This window comes from Phascolarctos cinereus, unplaced genomic scaffold, assembly GCF_003287225.1.
Source record: "Phascolarctos cinereus isolate Bilbo 61053 unplaced genomic scaffold, phaCin_HiC Scaffold_5;HRSCAF=322, whole genome shotgun sequence".
Taxonomy (NCBI): Eukaryota; Metazoa; Chordata; class Mammalia; order Diprotodontia; family Phascolarctidae; genus Phascolarctos; species Phascolarctos cinereus.
In genome coordinates this window covers 182,261,858-182,284,200 of record NW_027555958.1, presented here as the reverse complement: position 1 = coordinate 182,284,200, position 22,343 = coordinate 182,261,858, and the positions used below count along the sequence as shown (strand labels likewise).

The window sequence follows — 22,343 nt, the reverse complement described above, 5'->3', positions numbered from 1 at the left end:
TGCATACTGTAAAATAGATATGCATACTGTTTGTGGCCCATACTGGCCTGAACAACTTGACTGCAAACAAATGAACAGATCCACAACCGAGAGTCTCAGTTTTAGTTTCATTGTCACTTGTTTTTTGTGATCATTTCATTTTTGCTCTTCTTATCCACTATAATTCTTGCCTGTAATAGTATAATAATACTTGAGATCTAAAGTATTTATTATATGTTATAGAGATATAGAGTATTGCCCTTCACTGGGTCCCATAAAGTATTTATTTCCACTTAGCACATAGATATGTATTTAACCCCCACCCCTTTCTGCATAAGGAACTATAAGATTTCTTAGCATCCTGCTTTCTTCCGTTTTCATCTCTGTGAGGAGGGCCTGAATCTGGCACATCAGCAGAGGGTGATACAAGATGCAGATGACTAGTTAACTGTTAGTTGCATCTAAAAAGTCAAGAGGGCAAAAAAAGCTTAGATAGGAAAGTCAGAAATTCCAGAAGATTCCAGCTCCTAAGCACCTGCTGCTGCATACACAGTGGCCACGGTGGACATTGATAAATCCCATTTAACAATGGGAAAAATCCAGTCTTAAAAATTTTGTGGCAGCTTTGTGTTCTCTCTATTTGACGTTTATGTGTTGAGTGTCTTTTTGTTGTTGTTTGGTTGCTTCAGTCATGTCGGACTCTTTGTGACCCTGTTTTGGTGTTTTCTTGGCAGAGATACTGGAGTGGCTCGCCATGTCTACCGCTATGTAAATTTAGGTGTCCCTCTTGAGGGGTTGATGTTGTTCCTCGTTTGTAAAGTAAGTCAGTCAATATTAAGTGCTTGCTATTTGCAAAGCACTGTACTAAATTGCTAGAGATAGAAGCTCACAATCTAATGGGTCAAGACAATAAGCAAACAAATAGTTATAAATAAGCTATGTGCAGTGAAAATAGGAAATAATTAGAAGAGGAAAGGCATTAGAATTAGGAAGGGTTAGGAAAGGCTTTCTGTAGAAGATGGGATTTTGGTTAGGACTTGAAGGAAGCCAGTAGGTGGGGATGAGGAGGGAGAATATTCTAGGTATGGAGGGCAGCCAGAGAAAATTCCCAGAGCTGAGAGATGAAGGGTCTTGTTGAGCAACAGCAGGTAGGCCAGTGTCATTGTATTGAAGGGTATGTATGCATTAGGGAGTAAGGCATAAGGTGACTGGAAAAGTGGTGAAGTGGAGCAGGGACTAGGTTCTGAAGGGCTTTGATAGACAGGATTTTCTGTTTGATCCTGGAGGTGATAGGGAACCATTGGATTTTATTGAGAGAGGAGAAGGGATGGTGACATGCTGGTTTGCTTATTTCTTGTTGGAAAGTTGGCCTGAGTTCAGAATTTCATTTTGGAGCCAGTAACTGATAAAGTGTCTCATTTTATGTCTAGCATATAAATTAAACACATTTTTGAGGCTATTTTAAAATAGAAAAGGAAGACATATATGGTAATTTGCTTTAGGTTTTCATTTCTAGCTTAGTAGTTTATATCAACAAAGAACAGAAGAAGGCAAGATAGTGAGGAGATAGCATTTGAAAATATAGTAGGAACTGTGCCCATTTTGTAGACAAATATGATTTTATGGACCTAATAACTTTTAGAAACTTTCTGCCAGACTGCATTAATGGGAACCTTTGGTTTTGTTCTTTTCATTATCTTGGTTTTTAAGATTTGCCTGGATAAGTTTCTGGAGACAGATGAAAGGAGAGATACAAAAACAAAATGTGAGTCTGTTATCTCTCTCAATGTTTAAATAATTTTCAGGTCCTTAGGAAAAGCAATTTTCCTCTAGTTAATTAACATGTATCAAGTGCTCTAGTCCAGCACCTCTCCTTTTACAGATGAGAAACTAAGGCTTATAGGGTAGGTTACTTGCCTAACATCATATAGGTGGTAAGTATCAGAGCTGGGAATTGATCCCAGATCTTCTAACTGCAAATTCAGCTTGCTTTCCTCTATTGCATACTGCTATTGATGCCCTTTATTATGTTATCACAGTCATTTGTGGGATGAGCTTTCCTTCCCTATTCTCCTCCTCACTCACTCCCACTGACCCTTTCCTTTGTAACAAAGCAAAACAAAATTTGAGCAAAAACACCAAATACATTGTCTGTATCTGACAACACTGTCTGCTATGTATGTATGTATGTATGTATGTATGTATGTATGTATGTATGTCATGAACACATGACAGTTTGGCTTGATAACCCTTTGCCTCTCTTCTTTGGTGGAGGAAGGTATATTTCATTATCCATTTTTCTCAACCATCAATGGTTTTTCTTTTAAACTTTGTCTTCCTCTTAGTGGTCTTTTAATTTTCATTGTTATAGTCATTTCCTGATGTTCTTTTGGTTCTTATTTCATTGTACATTAGTTTATGTAGATCTTACCATCATTCAGTTTTTCATGATATTTGTTACTGCATAGAAGTATTTATTTATAGCCATATATCATAGTTTTTCCAACAGTTCCCCAACTGAGGGCACCTACTTTGTTTCTGGTTCTTTTATACCACTAAGAGTATTACTATTAATATTTTCATATATTGTGGACTTTTGTTTCTGTCTTTGATCTCTTTGGAGTATATCCCTAGTAGTGGGATGGATTCCAAGGCCATATCCAGAAAAGACCAATTTACAGTCCTACCAAAAGACTGTTTGTCTTCTCAAAGACAAATATTCCATCCAACATGAACCATACCCATCTTCTGTCATTTTTGTGTATTTGCAGTGTGAAGTGAAATCTCAGAATTGTTTTAATTTGCATTTTTCTTTATTAATATTTTGAAGCATATTTTTTATAGTCATTTGTAGTTTGTACTTCTTCATGTCTTACATTTACTTATTTATGAACACGCATTATCTTTTCACTTTGTGCTTCTATCTTCAGTGCACCAATGTCTGGCAGATAGGCACTTAAAATGTTTGTTGATTGATTGATTGAAAACTTGTTTGTGTATATCCTTGAATCTCTTATCTATGGGAAATGGCTCTCTGTATTACATTTTTGTGTTAATTCCTTATGTATTTTGGATACCAGACTTTCAGCAGTGGTACTTGATGCAAATGTTTTTTCTCCATTCAGCAGTTTATCTTCTTTCTCTTTATCTTCATTGTTATATACAGAATTAAAATTGTCTGCTTTGTTTTTTGTAATCTCCTCTGACCCTAGTTTGATTAAGGCTTCTTCTAGCTATAGTTACGAAAGTTACCGCTATCCTATTTATTTATGATATGACCTTTTGTATTAAAATTACAGATCTATTTTGAGCATATTTTGCTATATTATATAAGTTGTCAGCCTCATAAGAAACCTAATTTCTGCCAAACTTATTCCCAGTTTCTCCAGAAATTTTTGTCAGAAAGGGAGTTCTTATTTCAGTAATCTGTTACTGAGTTTATTGGATATTGAGCTACTGTTCTTTCTTACATAGTTGCTTCCATTAATACTTTTCTCTTTGTTAGCCTGTAACAAATTTGTTTTGATGACTACTGTTTTATAATATTATTTGGGGTCAGGTAATGCTACAATTGCATTTATCTTTGTGTGTTTCATTGTTTCCTTTGAGATTTCTAGACCTTTTGTTCTTCAAAATGAATCTCATATGCCATGTCGATTTGCAGTAGCTAAAATTATCTTGAGAATTTTATTTCTGTTTATGACTGTATAGTTATTGGCAACAATTAAGATGGTTGAAAAATGTTTACAGTGATAGGTATGTACTGTTTCTTTAGAACTATTTAGTCAAAAGATTTCATACGGTACCTATGGTCTACTTTATAGTTTTATCATCAGAAGTGCTTTTTACTTGATTTAAAAATTTGTAAAATTGATTTTAGGCCAGATAAATGTGAGTAATAGATACCTAATGTAGTTCCATGTATTCAGAGAGTACTCTGTAATTTCTCAATGACTGTAATACCATAATAATATTAATTAACAAACTTCATATTGACTATTAGAGCAAAGTCTTAGTTAACTAGAGCCTTTAAAGCTGGAATTAATTTTTCTGTTTCTATAACTATACTTTTAAGATTCACGTCAGTTCTGCTTTCATAAAATTTCACACATCCTTCCTTGTTTCACTACTCACAATTATTCCCACTCTACCTAGTTCGGGCCCTCATTGCCTTTCCTCAGGGGTGGGGAACCTGTGGCCTTGAGGTCACTTGTGGCCTTCTAGGTTCTTGGGTGTGGCTTTTGACTGAGTCCAGGTTTTACGGAACAAATCCTTTTATTAGGGGGATTTGTTCTGTGAAGTTTGGATTCAGTCAAAGGGCTGCAGTTGAACAGCTAAAGGGCCGCATGTGACCTTGAGGCCACAGGTTCCCCACTGTTGAGCTAGGCTGTTGGTCTCTCCTGTTTCCTTTCCATGCATAACTGCCAAAGAAATCTTCCCAAGTTACAGATTGCCATGTTATTTTCCTCTTTAGAAGTCTGTACTGTGGGGCAGCTAGGTGGTGCAGTGGATAGAGCACCGGCCCTGATGTCAGAAGGACCTGAGTTCAAATCTGGCCTCAGACCAAACACTTGACACTTACTAGCTGTGTGACCCTGGGCAAGTCACTTAATCCCAATTGCCTAAAAATAAAAAAAAAGAAGTCTCTACTGTGTACCTATTGCCTCTAGTATAAAATACAAAGGCCTTTATAATATGACTCCAATCTGCCTTTCATCTCTGCCCTCAGAATCCTCGTTTTCCTTTAAGATTCAACTGAGATGTTACCATGGTACTCTTTCCCCGATGTTAGTGTCTTCTTAATTTTTGCATCTCCTAATAGACTGTAGACTTCTTGAGGAACTATCTCATTTTTGTTTGTATCTGCAGCATCTAACCCAGGGTCTTGCACATAGGGATGCTTAATGAATGTTGGTTACATTTCATGTAAAACTTGGGGAGGTCCCCTTAGACTCTGTAATTCTGTCAGTGTAGAAAACTGACATTTCTCTACATTCTTAGTATTTCAAAGTATGTTATTCTTTCCAGGTTGATTGTGTTGGATCCTATCCCATAAGGGTTGGTTATATAAGAATAGTAAAACTTCATTAATTTCAACTAATTGGGGGAAGGCTTAACAGAATTTGTGAAAAACCTATATTTTAAAGTGTTTTAAAAGGGAGAAAATTTTTTTATACCTGTCCATTGACTTCTGACTGCTAGATTTATGAGGATGCCCCCTATGATGTTTTCTCAACCATTGTACTTTTCTAGTAATAGCATTCCTTCAACAAACATTTATTAAGTGCCTATCATGTGCCAAGGTACTATGCCAGACACTGGGGATACAAAGACAAAAATGAAAGGTCCTGCCTTCAAGGAACTTACATTCCATTGAGGGGAAATGCCATGAACACAAATGAGTCAGTATAAAATATATAGGAAATAATTTCTGGTGAGGAGAGCACTAGCAACTAGAGGGATAAAGATAAGACCTTATGTCGGAAGTGGTGTTTTGAGGTGAACTTGGATGAGAAGATGGTTATTCTAAGAGGCAGAGATGAGGAATCCATGCCAAGAGGGACAGTCTCTGCAAAGACACAAAGATGAGGAGGTGGAGTGTTATATCCATGTAATAGCAATTAGACCAGCTTGGTTGAAATGTAGAGGACTTAGAGGGGAGTAATATCGAATTTGTGTGGAAAGGTGGGCTGGAACCAGTTTGGGAAGGGTACTAAATGCCAAGCAGAGGAGTTTATATCTTATCCTAGAGGCAACCAGAAGCAGTTGAAACTTCTCGAGCAGAGGAATGGCATAGTTAGATTTGTGCTTTAGTAATATTAATTTTGTATCTGTGTGGAGGATAAAATAGAGAGGGGAGAGAATGAATCCATAAAGACTATTTAGTGTCTCACTGCTTTCTAGTACTCCAATAGTCTAGGTAAGAGGCGATGACCTGAACTGGTATGATGATCATATGAGTAAAGAGAAAAGCACATATAGGAGAGATGTTTTAGAGGTAGAAGAGACAGAACTTGTCCTCTCATTGTATATGAGGTGAGGAAGAAGGCTTGTTCAAATTGACACAGAAGTTGTGAACCTGGGTGACTGGAAGGGTAGTGTTGCCCTCAGCAGAAATAGGGAAGTTAATCACATTCCCCTGCAACATTACAACGCCTCAGCTACAATGTCTTGAGGTTTGTTCTTCTGTTTAGTGATGGTGTGATGGTAACATTAACTCCTCAGAGCATTGGTCTGCCTGTAGTCATTATGTTCTATACTGCATTGCATACATATTGTTCCTGTGAAATGAACTTCTCTTAGATTGTTTTCATGGAACCAGTTAATAAGATGAGTAGGGTATGCCTAATAGATAGTGAATTTCTAGATTGAAGTATAGGTATCCTTTAAATCTATAATGTGAATATACTTCTCTGTACTGATTTCCCCACTCAGACCAACCCCTTCAAAGAATCTTCACAGCCGTCCCAGCTTCCTTTCTATATAGGAACTCCTGGTCCTGTGTTGGCTTAGATACAGATCCTTGACCTTCTGATATCCTGCAGTTGGCTAACTTGCCCTGACCAGTGACCAACACCAGTGGTGCATCTCTAAAATTAGGTATTTGGACTAGATTGGTCTAAGGGCTTTTCAGGTTCTAAATGTATGTAGGAATCTAAAATATTCCCACCATGGCTTTACTGTCATAAATAGACATCATAAACTTCTAACAGGTGCCCAATAGTATATTTTCAAACACATACATGTTTTACCCAGACTGACACACAAGTGGACAGGCAGCCCATTAAATTGATTTCTTAGTAAGAATCAAGAATAACCAACACTCTTGTGTGATATGCTGCTTTCTAAGTCATATTAGACTTAGAAGGTATCCAATATGTTGGGTAGATATCCTGGAGGATTTTTCTAAGGACATGGATAAGGAATAGAATGAAAAAGCAAGGATGAATTGTGATCTTCACTATTGTAATTGGCATTAATTTTTTATTATGTAAATGCATGCTTTTAAAGTACTTGAAAACAGTTTGTTCTCAAGTGTTTTAAACATCTGTGAAGCGGAGCCGAGGGCAGCAGAGAGCACGGAGCCGCGAGCCCAGACAGCAGCGCATGCCCCGAACTCTCTGCCACCCTCTGCCCGCAGCAGCAGCAGAACCAGACAGCCCAGCACTATGGTCAACTGGAATGCCTACATCGACAACCACGTGGTGGACGTGACCTATCAGGATGCAGCCATAGGCTATTAAGGACTCACTCTTTCTGCTGCTCTACTTGGGAAAACCTTCATCAGTATTATTTTGTGAGAGGTAGGCATATTGGTTGGAAAGAACCAATCAAGTTTCTTCATAAAATGGACTAATACTGAGGAAACACAAAAATGTTCAGTGTTAAGGTACTCACTTCTACAAAGTTGGGAGTTTACTATGGATCTTCATGCCTAGAGCACTGCCTAACTGCAACCTCACTGTCTGCCTGACTGCCAACAAGTCAGTTCCGTTGATGGAAAAGGAAGGTGTTCAAGGTGCGGGTTGATTGGTAAATGTTATGAAATGGCTTCCCACCTTTGATATTCCTAGAACTTCCTCCCCTCTTTTCTGTTCCTTTCTTCCCCTATGTCCTCTCCATTCTTTTTGTTCTTACCCTGTACACTCATTATTTTGAACCCTTCCCCCAACTCCTTTTGTTGTCATTCTTGCCAAAAAAAACCATACCCTGGGTAGCCTTGAGTTGGGTGAAAAGGCAAATACCTTCTTCCCCTAAAACACAAGTTTCCCTCTGTTGTATTGTGAAAATCTGGGGGAGGAGAGTAGTAAGTGTTACTGTCAGATAATTTTTTTAAAAATCTTTTCTTGAAGCTTAATTTTGGAATACGAAAATAAAGGATTCTCAAACTTTCTGGTTATTTTTTGTATTACTAAATAATTCAGTCTGTCTCAGCTGTCACCAATTCTAAAAGAAATGTATGTTACTCTATCATTTAGTTGTCCCTGTGTATATTTTTGATACTTTAGTGGATCTGTGTTGTCTTTCATATTGTTTTGTTTTCTGTGTACTGGCTATGTTGTTTTAGGCGGTGTGCATATAGTCTCACTGGTTGGTTGGAGTAAGGTGATTTGGGAAAGACTTCCAAGAAGAAATGAAAAAAAGTATTAGATTTAAAAATAGGTAAAGGTCTTAAGAAGTTTATGGATAGGTCATGTGTTGGCTGCAGAGAAAATTAAAAGTAACTAAGAAGTCTGAGAGAGAAGGTGAGCTCAGAGCAAGTTGACAAGAGAGATGAATAGTAATAGACATGTAATGAATGTGGATGTTATGGGTACCTTGCTCACGTTTATTATTGAATATATTAAGGAATCAGTGGAGAGTCATGAAGAGTAGTGTTAATATTTTTTAATAATGTTTGACATAGGTAAAATTATACTTGAGAGAACTTTTGGGACCATTCTTTTGTATTTATTGGAAATCTCTTGAGGTTATGGTTCCCTAATTAGGGCACACAGCAATGAAGAACTTTTTCTTAAGGAATGGAAAAAAGGTATTAATTTAGACAAGTGGAAGAGTTTGGGGAAATATATAGAAAGGGAACATGAGGCATCACTGATGGCTTCCAAGATTGCAGAGACAGTTGTAGTGAAGTTGTACCTGTAAGTGTATTCTTCTTTTCCTGCATTTATTTTCCGGCTCACTATCTCTGTAAGTAATTTTCTATATCAAAAGTCATTGAATGTCATCAGTGCACATCCCCCATTATAGGGGGATGGTTTAGATTTTTCTCATTGTTTATTGAAATTTCACTTCTGTAGTAACATTCATAATTCACAAGTTTTATATCAGTAATATCAGTTAGTTCTTATGTAAGAGATCCCAGAATATTTCTCAAAGAACATTGCTGATCATATATGTGTTGTTTCTGTTCAGTGTGCATTAAGTGCCTGTTTAATGGATCTGATTTCTGACAGTTTTTGAGGCATAGCTGGCCCTGCTGAACAGTCTTCAGTCATGATACTGATAAAGAATAAAGATAATGAAGAATCAAATTGAAACACAAATCTATCATTCTTCCACATCCTGCTCTTCCAGAATTCTAAAAATTATGTTCCTGAGTGAATGAAAATAAAGTTTCTAAATTCTGGAAGTCTTTAACACTTTAAAAAATGTGTAGCTAAGGGATGATTACTATATTGATATTCATTTATATCAGAGCTATTCCAGTGCAGATGGAGCCTGAAAACGAGATTTAAAAAAAAAATACATCAGTAACGTGCCCCATGACTCCCTCTCCTCCCAAGGAGAACTCTCCCTTTTCACAATGAAGTATAGTTAAGCAAAATAAGTTAGTATGTTGGCCCTACTTGACAGCATATACCTCATTCTGCACCTATAACCTCTTAGAAAATTCAAAAGATACATGCTTCACCATCAGTCTTCTAAAGTCATGAGTAGTTTCTGCATTGATAGAATTCTGATGTTTTTCACTGTTATTTTCCTTAGTATGATTGTAGTCACTATCATTTATTTTTCTGATATTTCCTACTTTGCACCAGTTCTTATAGGTCTTACTAAGTTTTTCTGAATTCTTCATATTTGTAATTTCTTATGGTGTAATATAGTATTTCATTGCTTTCATATTCCACAAATTGTTTAGCTCCCTAGTCAGTGGACACCCACTTTGCTTCAAGTTTTTTGTCACCAAAAAAAGGGCTATTATAAACATTTTGTTGTGAATAATACTTTTCATTTGGTCTTTAACTTCCTTGGGGAATATGCCTAGCAATAGAGTCAAAAAGGCAGGATTTGAACCCAAGTCCTCTGACTCCAGAGTCTACATTCTTTCTACTGTACTGTAAATTTCTCTTCTTATTCTGACTACATTGATAGAATAAATGAAGGTATAGTAAGTCTGGAGAGGTGGGATAGCAACAGATTGAGAAATGTTTGAATATCACATAGAGGAGGAGTTTGTCTTTTATTTGTTTGTTTTTTATACTGGAATCAGTAGATGATTTTTGAGTCTAGAGAGGGTTATGGTCAGAGCTGTGCTTTATGACTATCACTTGGGCAACTGTGTGGAGGAAGACCATTTAAGAGGCTGTTTCCAGTACTCCAGATAAGAGGTGATGATGGTGATTGTAAAAGTAACTTTGTGAGTAGGGAGAAGGCAATAAATATGAGAGATGATTTGGATATAGAATCCACAGGATTTCCTGCTGAATCTATCTATACTCTCAGAGATGCTTCAGGTGGGTCCAGAACTGTATCAGACCTTTTTTTTTAGGATGGGCACAGACTGGTATTTACAGTCATAGGTTGGTTCCGACCTTTACCCTGGGTGTGCTGATAATGGCCTAAACCTTAGGGCTCTGTTTATACCAGTCTGTGCTAAATTGTTGCACACCCAGTAGGTACTTAATACCTGTTGAATTGATCATACAATAACTAACACAGTGGCATTGGATGGGAGTCTGCTTTAAAGCAAAACTACTTAAGGATAATAGCAATAGTTAGCATTTCTATAGCTCTTACTATGTGCCCAGCACTGTTCTAGAGACTTCGTAATTATTATCTCATTTGATTCTCACAACAACTCTGGGAGGTAGGTGATCTGTGTGTTGTAACTCATAAATAAGAAAGAGATGGTAAAGGGGTAAGATATGGATATTTTAACTAAAGACTAGATTGATTATTTCAGTATTTTTTTAAATATCTTGCATTTAGGTGCCAGAGGCAGAACTAGAACACAATGTGCTAAAATTTGAATTTGTTCCTTTGACATCCACTTAAATATTTTTATGTGAGAGGCTGTACTAGAACAGAGAAGTATTATTAATCTGGTATACTGTTTTTGCCTAATAGATGGCTTATAAATGGAAATACTTAATTCTTTTAGCTTCCATAATAAATCTCTGCATTTGATATCCTTTAGTGCTGTACCTACCTTATGATTACTCAGTTGTAGGTAATAGTTATCTTTTGTTTCTTCAGTGACTCAAACCTGTGATTTGAAATCTTAAGATAGAAACTCTTCACTAATGTAGATTGGCATTTTGTCAGAAATTTAAGAGTCCTAGGGATTTGTCTAAAGTAGTGGTGTGGAACTCATATATGAAAGGATTCTTGCCTGTGGCATATTGACTTGGAAAACCTCAAATTAACATTATCTGTGTATTATATTTTTATTTATTTTGTTAAGCATTTCCTAGTTTCATTTTATTCTTGTTTAGGCACCAGTTCAGAGTTTTGCTGCTCCCCAGTTTGATGCCTCTGATGTATAGCACTAAAAGATTAAGTGACTTGCCCAGAGTTATACTTCGAGTATGTGTCAGAAGCAAGTCTTGAAACTTCTTGGCTCCAGTTCTGGCCCCACCTACTCATTCGTCATTCTGTTTTTTTGTTTTTTTTTTACATTTGATATGTTACTCTTTTTAATGAAAATGTATAATTCATTTCACTTAAATAGTCATACTTTGTTGTTCTTGTTCTGACCTATAATTTTATCATTTAAAGGAACTCCCATCTATTGTAGATTATCTGTTAATTTATTGCTTTAGTAAATTGCCTAAGGGAATTTAGAAGTTAAATTAGTTGTCCTTAATCATGTAGCTAATATGTGTTAGAGGTAAGACTTGAACTCGTGTCTTCCTGATAACAAAGCTGGCCCCGTGCCCACTATGCCTATGCAAAATGAGCACTTTTTTTCCTGGCATCAGTTACACACAAATACATTTTCCTTATGACTTGATGTTTTAAATTTAAAGAATGGAAATCTTTGTAAAATGGAGACTTCCTCTTAAATAGGATATCATTTAACTTTTAATTGATGACTCAAGGTAAATAAAGTGGAGTACAGTTATTCCTTCCATGTCTCAACTTTCCTCATTGCAGTTTTGATATGTCACAGGTCCGTTATAAGAAATTAAATGGGAATTTTGTGGGAGTTTTTAGAAGCCACAGATGACATGCGAAAGCCAGCAGACAGCACATAAAAAGTTAAGAAACTCAGAAATGCATAAAATATGTGTATAATGTTGTATGATAACAACATATTTTATCCTTTAATTCCATAGTAATTCAGACTTCTCTAGTACCAAAGGAGAGCCAAAAAGTTTTTATGTGAATTTTCCAGGTCGTAGGGGTACCATGCCCCTAACCCATGCCCTCAGGAACTGATTAGCATTTATTAAGCATCAAATTGTGCCAAATACTGTGCTATGTGTCAGAGACATAAAGATAAAAATAAAAATGGGCCCGATTTTCGTAGTTTTCATCATAGTTTTTAATGTTTTTGGTTTTCTGTCTGTTGCCTCATTGTCAGTTGTCTTTTCTTTCTTTCAAATTATAAATTACCTAACAGGGTGCCTGGTACATAATAGGCACTTAATAAATGCTTGTTCCCTCTTCTCCACTCCCCCTCATCAGACTTCCTGACTCCTACAACTTTTTCCTTAACCCTCCCCTGCCAAAATAACCAATTGTTTACAAAGTAAAACATTTAAACTTCAGTGGTGGGTCTTTGTGACAGCAGTTTTGATTATTCAGAGGCCTTATCCCCATAAGATTTGCTGAAGAGTTGATGTTGCCAAAAGTCTTGACTTCCAGCTAAGTGTGGTATATTGTTGTATTTTACTTCATCCAGCAACTTGAAATTCTGTCAAAGCTTTTTAAAATTTCATTTTGTTTTGAAGAGACAGTACCTGTTAACCTTTTATATTTTGGGAGCTCTATTTCACCTATTTTTTGAAAGCTTTTCTCTTCACCTTTTCACTTAGACCAGTAGGACTGGGAAACCTTCGGCCTCCAGGCCACATGTGGTCCTCTAGATCCTCAGGTGGGGCCGTTTGACCAAACCTAAACTTCACAGAACAGATCACCTTTAGTAAAAAGATTTATTCTGTAAAACTTGGACTCAGTCAAAAGGCCACACCCAAGGATTTAGAAGGCCACATGTGGCCTTGAGGCTGCAAGTGCCCCACCCTTGGACCAAGTGAGTCTTTGTTCATAAATGCTTTATAAAAAACTGATCTCCATTGGATTTTAGGGATTCTGGTGTGTATACTATCTAATCAGTGGATTGATTACAAATACTAGGTTTATTAAATAGTTTCAGCTTCTGTATTTTTTTAAGGATAGTTTTACTGAATTTTTGAAAAAGAACTATGGTTAATTTGAGCTGTAACTTAAGGAAATTCCAACAAGTCAGCATTTATTAAGCACTAACTGCCTAGTAAAGAAGCAGAAAGTCCCTCTAAAGTGGTGATAACTTTGTACTTTTTCAGTCTTAAAAAATTTATTTCAGTGCTCTAAAACTTTATATGAAAACATAATGGAACCAGATCTATCTAGGTAAGTAAAATGCTCCAGGTAACAAATCCTTGAAGGAAGGAAACTCTTAATAAAGTCAGTTGTGTTTTTAAAAAACAAATTTCTTGTGTGTAGATTGGTTTGCCTAAGCATAGAATGTATCTGATGAAGGATAAACATGGCCAGAATTTAGGGGTATATAGGTCTTGAGAATTTCTTGTTGAAAACCTTACAGAATCAGAATCACTGAATTTGAGAATTGGAACAGGCATCTAATTCAACTCATATTAAAGGAATCCCTATTAAAATATGCTGACAATTGGTCATTGGATTTCGGCTTGGGAAGGAATCTAAAACCTCTAGAAACAAGCCATTCTGCTTCTGAAAATCTCTAATTGTTAGGAAATTTGCCCTGACATTAAAGCTAAATTGGCTTCTTTTTTGACACCCATTACGTTGCTCTTAGTTTTACACTCTGAGGTCATACGGAATAAATCTAACCCTTCCTCTATATGATAGCCTTTCAGATACTTGAACATAGCTATCATTCCCCCTCACCCTATCCCACCCCAACCAAATCATCTTTTTTCTTGTTAAATATGCCCTGTGTTTTCCACCTGTCCTCATATGTCATGAACTTCACCGTCTGGTTTCTCTTCCTTTGGCATTCTGTAGCTTGTCAATCTCCTCCTTAAACCCTGATGCCCAGAATTAAACATAATATTCCAGATGAGACCTGAGAAAAACAGTACAGTGAGATTATTACTTCCCTGTCCTAAAAGTCATTCCCTACCCTCTCCCTGCAGTCCAAGATTGCTTTAACATTTTAGCTATCATATCACAGTGCTGACTCTATGAACTTGTAGTCCACTAAAACCTCAGACCCTTTTCTGAACTACTGCTATCTATGCCTCCCCATCTTATATTTGTGGAATTTATTAATTTTTTTTGTATCCGAGACCAACACTTTACATTTATCCCAATTAAATTGTATCTTAGTAGAGATCCACCCCCCGATGCTCTAACTTTTCTAGATCTTAACTTTTCCTGCAGTGTGTTAGTTGTCCTTCCCAGGTTTTTCACCTATAGATTTGATAAGTATACTATCTCTGCTTTTATCAGTCATTGATTAATAGGTTAAACATCATAGAATCAAATGGAGACTTCCTGCCATGTTGACACTGAACTATTAACAACTACTCTTTGAGTCTGTTCTGAATCCATCTGTTCATATTATCTAATCCATATCTCTCCATTTTATCCACAAGAATAGTGTGGGATACTTCATCAAAAGCTTTAGTTCAATCTAGTTAAATCTGTATCCACAGCATTCCCCTCATCTGCTAGTCTTACCAGAAAAGGAAAGATTTGTTAGTCTGATACAATTTATTCCTGATGAAGCCATGCCAGTTCTTTGTAATCACTGCTTACCTTTCTAGATATTCCTCAACTATCTCATTAATGATTCTTTCAAGAATTTTCTCAGGAATCTAAGTGAAACTGACTTTTTCCAAGTTTGCAAACTCTCTTCCCTGTTTTGCAGATTGGGGCATTTCCCTTTCTCCAATCTCATGGTACCATTCTTGTTTTCTATAGTCTTTTCAGATGTCACTCACAGTTGTTCTGCTCTCACCTCTGCCCTTTCTTTCAGTAGCAGAGGATGTAATTCATCTTGGCCAGGTAACTTGAATTCATCAACAGCAATGAGGTGCTCTTTTACCATCTCCTTACTTATCTACAGCATCGGCTCCTAGTTATTTGTTTTTGTTCTGTCCATTTCAGGGTAAGGGTCTTTCCCCTTTGTAAAGGAAACAGAAACAAAAGAAGAAATGAGCAGCTCTGCCATTTCTCTATTGTGAGTCACCATCATTCCATCCACTTCAAGCAAAGGGTCTGGCCCTTCTTTGATCCTCCTTTTTCTCTCAGTGATACTTTGAACATCTCCTTTTATCCTTAGTTTTTCTTGCCAACTTCATTCAGATAATTCTGAACTGTAGCATTTCTTACACTGTTTTTGCAAGACTTTGTCAACCTTATTGATCTTCTGTCACTCTGGGTTTGCTTCTATCTTTATATTTCTTTTTGAAATCTAAGTTGGTTGATTAGTTCCTGGTACATTTACGTAAGTCTTCAGACTTTCCCATTTTGACTCCTTATTGGAACTGTTTCCCTTTCTGTCTTCAGAATTTCATTCCTGAGCATCTCACATCATTCCTGGGCTGACTTTCTTTGAAGCATAGGATACCAACTCTCTTTACTCTGGAAGTCCATGGTACCCTACCTGTGATTAAAAGAGTTTTCCTTTATTGGTTCCTCTGCCTTTTGAAAGATGACATTTTCACTAAGCCAAGACAGAAAGTCAGTAGCTATTCTGCTTTTTTTGGTGGGGGGGAGAAAGAGAAAGAGAGAGAGAGAGAGAGACAGAGAGAGAGAGAGAGAGACAGAGACAGAGAGAAAAGAAGAAGAAGAAGAAGAAAAAGAGGAGGAGGAGGAGAAAGGGGGAAGGGGAGGAGGACTGGAAGAGGGGAGGGGAGGGGAGAGGAGAGAAAGCTCCAGCAGATGTCTGGATATTGAAGTCCTTCATTACTAGTATATCATACCTCTGTGCCAGGCATGTGATCTGTTTCCACAGTCCTCATCTAAATATTTCTTCTTTCTGTACAGGTAGTTTTAGGCCAGGTATACCGCAATGGAAAAAAAAATCACTTCTATTTCTAACGCCTTTAACTGTCAATCCAAATACTCTTCATCATATTTCCCTCTTCAGGTTCTTGGATTTTCTCATATGAGTATACCATCTTATTATACAGTGTCATCCCACCTGTTTTGTTCTACCTCCTAAAAAAATTTACCTGTTTTGTTTCTTCAGAATAAGGCATTATCCCTCCAAATCCATGTTCCAGTCATGGCTCTCCCTCCAACAAGTTTTATTGATAGCTATGAGATCAAATTTGCCCTTGTTTGTGGACTGTTCCTGACCAAGGACTAGGAGAGGCCACTGGAGTTACTGCTTCAAATTCTTTTTTTTACTATTACTTCCTTCCTCTAAAATGCACATTTTAGTCATCAGCTTAGTCAGGCTTCATTCGTATAGGTCTGCAAATATATCCACTGCCCCTTGATACAAGCAGTCTCAGTGCTTAACTTAAACCTGTCCCCAGGATCCCCACTCTCACAAACTCCTTGTTCATTCACTCTCAACCTTCTCCCCAAATAATTACAATAAAAAAGGCCATACAGTATACCACATCTTAGCTCCACTACTTTATTGATTTCTTGACTATGGGAAAGTCCCTGAAACCAATATGGACCCTTGATTTCTGGAACTAGAATTATGTTTCCCAGGAAGTAGGAGGTAACTGCTTCAATTTGAGGAGCAAACTATCTCAAAATAACATTTTCCTATCATTAACATACTTTCGTCTGACATTATGCAACATATCCTCCATACCTACTCTCTTATTTGTACCCTTGATAATGAAGTTTCTGTCAAGAAATATCATTGGAACACTTACTCCACCTTGATTGAAGTTAATACCTCTATTAAGCACTTTGGTGTAAGTTAATTTTAGACCGTTAAGTGTCATTTGGTATATCTGAGCAGTAATTTGTTAAATAGTACTCCTGAGGATGGGGAATGCAATTCTGATGTCTTACTTTTAGCAGAAACCAACACAGAGGCCATTTAGAACTTAAGAGTCCAGATTTTGCACCTTTTCCCCACCCCTCTTTTCTGCTAATCTGTAGTTCATATTTGTGAGCATTTAGCCAGACTTTGTCTTGTTGCTTCAGGATTTGAAAATATCAATGATTTTATTAGTGTTAGACACCTATGCATATGATGGCAACCTTCTGTGCCTTAGTAAGCCATTTCATGAGTTGATGTGGTAAAAAAAAATTATATAGTAATCAGCTTTCTGATATTGAGCTTCTTCACACTTAACCAAGCCAGTATGTCATTGGAGCCTTTTGATCCCTTTTGATCTTGATAGGAGCTGCCAGAACTTGTCCTCTGCTGTTTTGATAATCAGGCACTCAGGGTCACCTAAATGCCAGAGGAAGACATCAGAATGGTTGGAGTTTGTCTTATAGGAGAAATTTTAAAATGGCTAAAAGTACTTCAGGTTCCTGTCCCAAAAATACTATGTGTTTCAAAACTATGTACAGTCTCTTTGTAAAACAGACTTTATTACTTGTAATTGTTAAAAGCAGGCTTGGAATAAAGAGGTGTCAAAGTAAAGCAGATTCTGTGACCAGAAAGAGTTAATGATAGGGCAGAATCTTACCAATTCAGGGAAAAATCAGAATTCTTTTAAAAACAGATTCTGGAACCATATATTTAGAGCCAAGACAGGACTTTAGTGATGTAGTCCTTCAACCTTATTTCACAGGAAAGGAAGCTAAGGCCCAGAGAAGTCCTAGTAAGGTCACATGGGTGACAGGTGGCAGGGCCAAGATTTTAACAGAGATCCTATGACAAAACCAGTGTTCTTTATACTAAACCAATCATACAAATTGGAGGAAATCATAGAATGGTCATATACCATTCTTCATGGGTGATTTTTAGGTTTTGCATATATTTTGTGGATTTTTAAAAAAATTTGGAATTAGAATCCTCAATCTAACTTAGGTTGTAAGTTCATATATGCTGACATGCTGACTCACATGAATTTCTGAGCTTTTTGATAATGATATTCCCTCCAGTGCCACAGGTCACAACCTATCCATGCCTCCCCATCCTGTGCAACTCTTGTCCATGATCTCCTGTAAGTTCTTCCAAAGAATCTACTGAGGGCCCTCTTTGCTCTTGATAGAAAGAGAATGCTAGTTTATGTAATAGGATGTTTTTGTTTTTTTAGTTTGTTTTTAATGCCATGTCCCCACAGAAACAGATATTCCTGAGTTTCAGACAGATTTTATAAAAGTTACTTAAGAAAGGATTTTAGAATGCATAATATATCTGTGGTCATTTCAATTATACAATTTAATTATGGTTCTACTAAAAAAAGTTTAAAATTAAATTATAAAACTAAATTAGTTTTCATTAGAAATGTATTTGTTTCTTAGTGATAGATTTTTAGTTTATTTTCTAAAATTGCAAAAATACTTAGAAATAGACTTTAGTAAACAGTAATCACAGGAGAAAAATGTTGGAAAAAACATTTACTGTACAGAATTTTCAAGGTATTTTGATAAATGAAAAACTCAAATTAGACAGCATGGTTATAGACTCTCCATTCCCAGCAAGTTGTGTTTGTTCTTCATTTTGTGTGTGTACGTGTGTGTGTGTGTGTGTGTGTGTGTGTGTGTGTGATGTGTGTGTGTGTTTGTTGGTCAAGAGGGGAGAAAGATGAGGATAGGGTATAGACTAGAGATTTCATTGATGAGGGAACTCCTTTTACTATGCAGTTCAGCAACTTTTCTACAACTTAGTCCTAGAGAGTTACAACTTGTTAAATATATTCAAGAATAAGAAAAACTCAATCATTTTTCTAGGGCTGTACTATAGGAAGTGCAAGCTGATTTCCAAGGTGGATGTTACCCATGATACCAAACTTTACTGCTTAATGATGCCACCAGGTACTCATCTTCAGGTGCCCATTGGGCAACATGTTTACCTCAAACAAACTATTGCAGGTAAGTTGCATGGAGGCATAAAGGAATAATTTTAAAATAATTTCATGTTGTAAAACTACACATTCAGAGTTTAACTTTATGAAATGATAAAATTAGTTTTTTCAGTATTTTTTATTCTGTGATTTATTGTAAGACAATAGCACATTTTCCTGGGTGGCTAAGCTTAGATTGTGATTGCCAGATGCTAAATATCAGAAGTAGGTGAAGGCTTTGCTAAATATATGCTTCAGCATCCTTTCGTACACATATGTTAGAAATGTTTTAGCTTTAATAATAGAATTAAAGAAATTGCCACCTCGTGTTTAGACATGATCAGTCAGTAAACATTTGTTATGTGCCTCCTGTGTGCCAGGCACTAGGCTAAGTGCTGGGGACATGAAGAAATACCAAAGACAGTCCCTGCCCTTAGGGATCCTCGTGATCCCCAGCCTTCTATGATATTAGTATTAAAAGTGACATATATTCCTACTTCTCTTAAATAGCCATTTATAGTTTTGTTATTTACAAATTTCTAAAAAACCCTTCCCAGGTTGCTTATGTTTCCTGCCAGCACTGTTGCTTAGTCCTAAGAGGTTTGGTTTTTTTTTTTGCCAGTTGTGTGAAATGAGTGCTCCTTTTTGTCCTTAACTTAGATGATTGCTCTTTGAAAAGGTGTGCCTTTGGGGCTTTGGAGAATGTCTACATTACCTTACCTATGTTAATAACTCTTATAGATTTTCTTTGTGACCCATCTCTGAGTTTGTCTTTCAAGGTGGAAGAGGCCTAATTTTGATTAAGCCACCATTAGTAATCGGCTCCTTCATCCATCTAGCCACTTTAGTTGTTTGTCTCTGGGTCTTCACTTTATAAATTTTAGCTGCTTTTCCATCTCTAAAACTGGGATAATATGTACTTTCTCTACTTACCTTACATAGCATTTATGAGCAAAGTGTTTAAAGCACTGTATCAATGTGAGTTGTTATGTTTGGCATTACATTATGTTGGCCTTTGGGCAACTGTGTTAGACTACATGTCCAAAGCAGTGTTTTCCTAATTGTAAACTCCATGTGGGCAGGGACCTTGTCTTATGGAATTCAACACACTTGTTAACTACCTACTATGTGCAGAGCACTGGGCTAGGAAAAGATTATGTTTATGTAAGATTTTGTCCTTGTTCTTGTATCTCCACTATGGCCTAGCATAGTATCCTGTATATAGAAGGGACTTGTTAAGTGTGGCTACGCTGAATTGTCTATAATCAAAACTGGAGAGGTAATACCATGCTTTGCCCAGTAGTATTTTTTACCTTTTCTCTTAACAGTTACTAATCTTGAGAATGCTGCTGAAAAGCCATCTCATATCTGTAGTATACTTTAACTTATAGGCATTTTGATGAACCAGAAAAAATAAAGAGAAACCCTAAGAAGAATTTTGACAACTCATACTATGTATATGCTAACTTTTGTTCTTTAGACTCTGATTAAGCCGAATATTTATAAAATTATATGTTTATTTTTCCGTTATGTTGTTCTTATGGATAACTTGGTTAAGATTACTTTGTAATTTTCATTGCTACAGCTGGATCATGAAAACTTGATTCTATTGTGCATGGTTTGGTTATGTAATAATTTTGGTATTGGCTGTTGCCCATGGGCAAATTTTGACATCTCTATACTAGTATACTACTCCATTAGGAAAGAAATTGGCCTAACTTATTAACATAAATTTATTGTTATTATTCAGTTATGCCACCTGTGCCAAAAATTATATTTATAATAAATAATTTGTAACAGTGATCCATTTAAAAGCAATAATAATAAACATGTCAACATGGTTATATTGGGCATTTAAATATCCTGTATAATTGTGCCAGTGTATTTTTTACATTTGTATGTCTTTGGTTTTGGCTTCTTCCAGGTGCAGAAATAGTGAAGCCGTATACACCTGTATTAGAATCCTTACACTCAGATTTAAGGGAACCACTTCATCCTCATAACAAATATATCTATGTAATTATCAAAATCTATCACACTGGACTCTTCACACCACATTTTGATTGTCTTCAAATAGGTAAGTATTTGTGTGTTATTTTCTTACTGCTTTTTTGTGTTTTAGATTAGTTTATTCTCCAAGGAGTTATAGAGGGGTTTGTATCTCTTAGCTTTGAGTCTTATTCTGCCCTGTCCCTCTTCTCCCAACTCTTATTCTCTTATCTTTCTGTAAGATTTTTTCTTTATGATTATTATGACTATTGTTTTGTCTAAGTACGCATCTATAACTTCAGTATTGACCCTGCTGTGGAAGAGGGTAGAAATATTTCATTCATTTTGCTCAGTCTAAGCAATTTTAAATCATATGACTTGCTATTTCCAAGGAACTCGTTCTGGAGGCCACTGTCTTACTGAAGTAATACTTTATGATTTACAGAAAGGACATTCTGAACTCAGCCATCCAGGCTTCCTAGATTGCAGAGTGATCCCTCCAGATTGTAGGTTCATAGATGATTAAGTTTTGTTTTCAGTTTTTGAGTTTGGCTATAGGAAAAATGGAGGGAAATTTAATGTTAACTAGTCAGATTTGTCTCACTAGTACTCTTAAAGTGTTTGCTAGGGGAAAGATTGAAATCATTGGATTGATTAGCCTGAGATTTTATAATGATATTTCTGTATGAGTCCTATGAATCAGCAAGCTTCTAGTGAGCATCTAATAATGTACCTTGCACTTGGCCCTCAGCACAGTAGATTATAACTTGGATAAGGTCTGGGCCCTGCTACTGAGAAGCTTATGATTATATTGGACTGCCAGTCAGTCCTGCACTATTGCAAGTTATCTGTTGCCAGTTTTCCACAGTTGTAAAACATGAATAATATAGAAGAGGGTATATAGTAAAATTACATTATTGTGCAGCTCTTCATTCTATATGTCAGAAATATTGACAGTCAAATCATCTCCTTGGCAGCATAACTGTATTATACAAATTTTAATAGGACATGCAATCAAGAATCCTGTCACCAGCATCATGTTATAAGAGACCTCTACTGTCTTTGATTTTCTAGGATTTCACTTCTTTTTTCTGAATTTATTTTATTGTATAGGGGATTATGTTTCTTTGAGTAATCCTGAGGGCAACTTTAAAAAATCTCAGCTCCAAGATTTAGAAGAACTGTTCTTATTGGCAGCTGGAACAGGCTTCACACCAATGGTTAAAATATTGAATTATGCTTTGGCTAATATAACCAATCTCAGGTATGTAAACTTTATTTGTAGATTTTTTAAAAAATACAATGTTGACAATTTGAATTAATATGTTTTCTGAAGCTCAGTTAGAGCAGTACAGCATATATTACTTCTCTCTGATTTTAATATTGCAGTAAAACTTCTGAAACATATTTTTTATTATCCTGCCAATCATTCCTCATTCTTCCTCTGGCCCGAGGTTGATTATTAAGGGG

At 36.4% G+C, this 22,343-nt stretch overlaps 1 protein-coding gene and 1 pseudogene across 3 annotated transcripts in view; both read left to right on the top strand.

Moving 5' to 3' along the window:
• Positions 1–22,343, top strand: part of CYB5R4 (cytochrome b5 reductase 4) — a 104,620-nt gene that overhangs the window by 56,070 nt on the left and 26,207 nt on the right. For 2 of the 3 annotated variants that reach the window (XM_020969898.2, XM_020969899.2), the window contains exons 11-13: positions 18,772–18,912; positions 20,809–20,961; positions 21,987–22,137. In XM_020969898.2, coding sequence (XP_020825557.1) covers positions 18,772–18,912; positions 20,809–20,961; positions 21,987–22,137 — 445 coding nt within the window. The remainder of the gene's footprint in view (positions 1–18,771; positions 18,913–20,808; positions 20,962–21,986; positions 22,138–22,343) is intronic. The other variant, XM_078155252.1, reaches the window with a different exon arrangement.
• Positions 7,037–7,871, top strand: LOC110196588 (profilin-1 pseudogene; annotated as a pseudogene).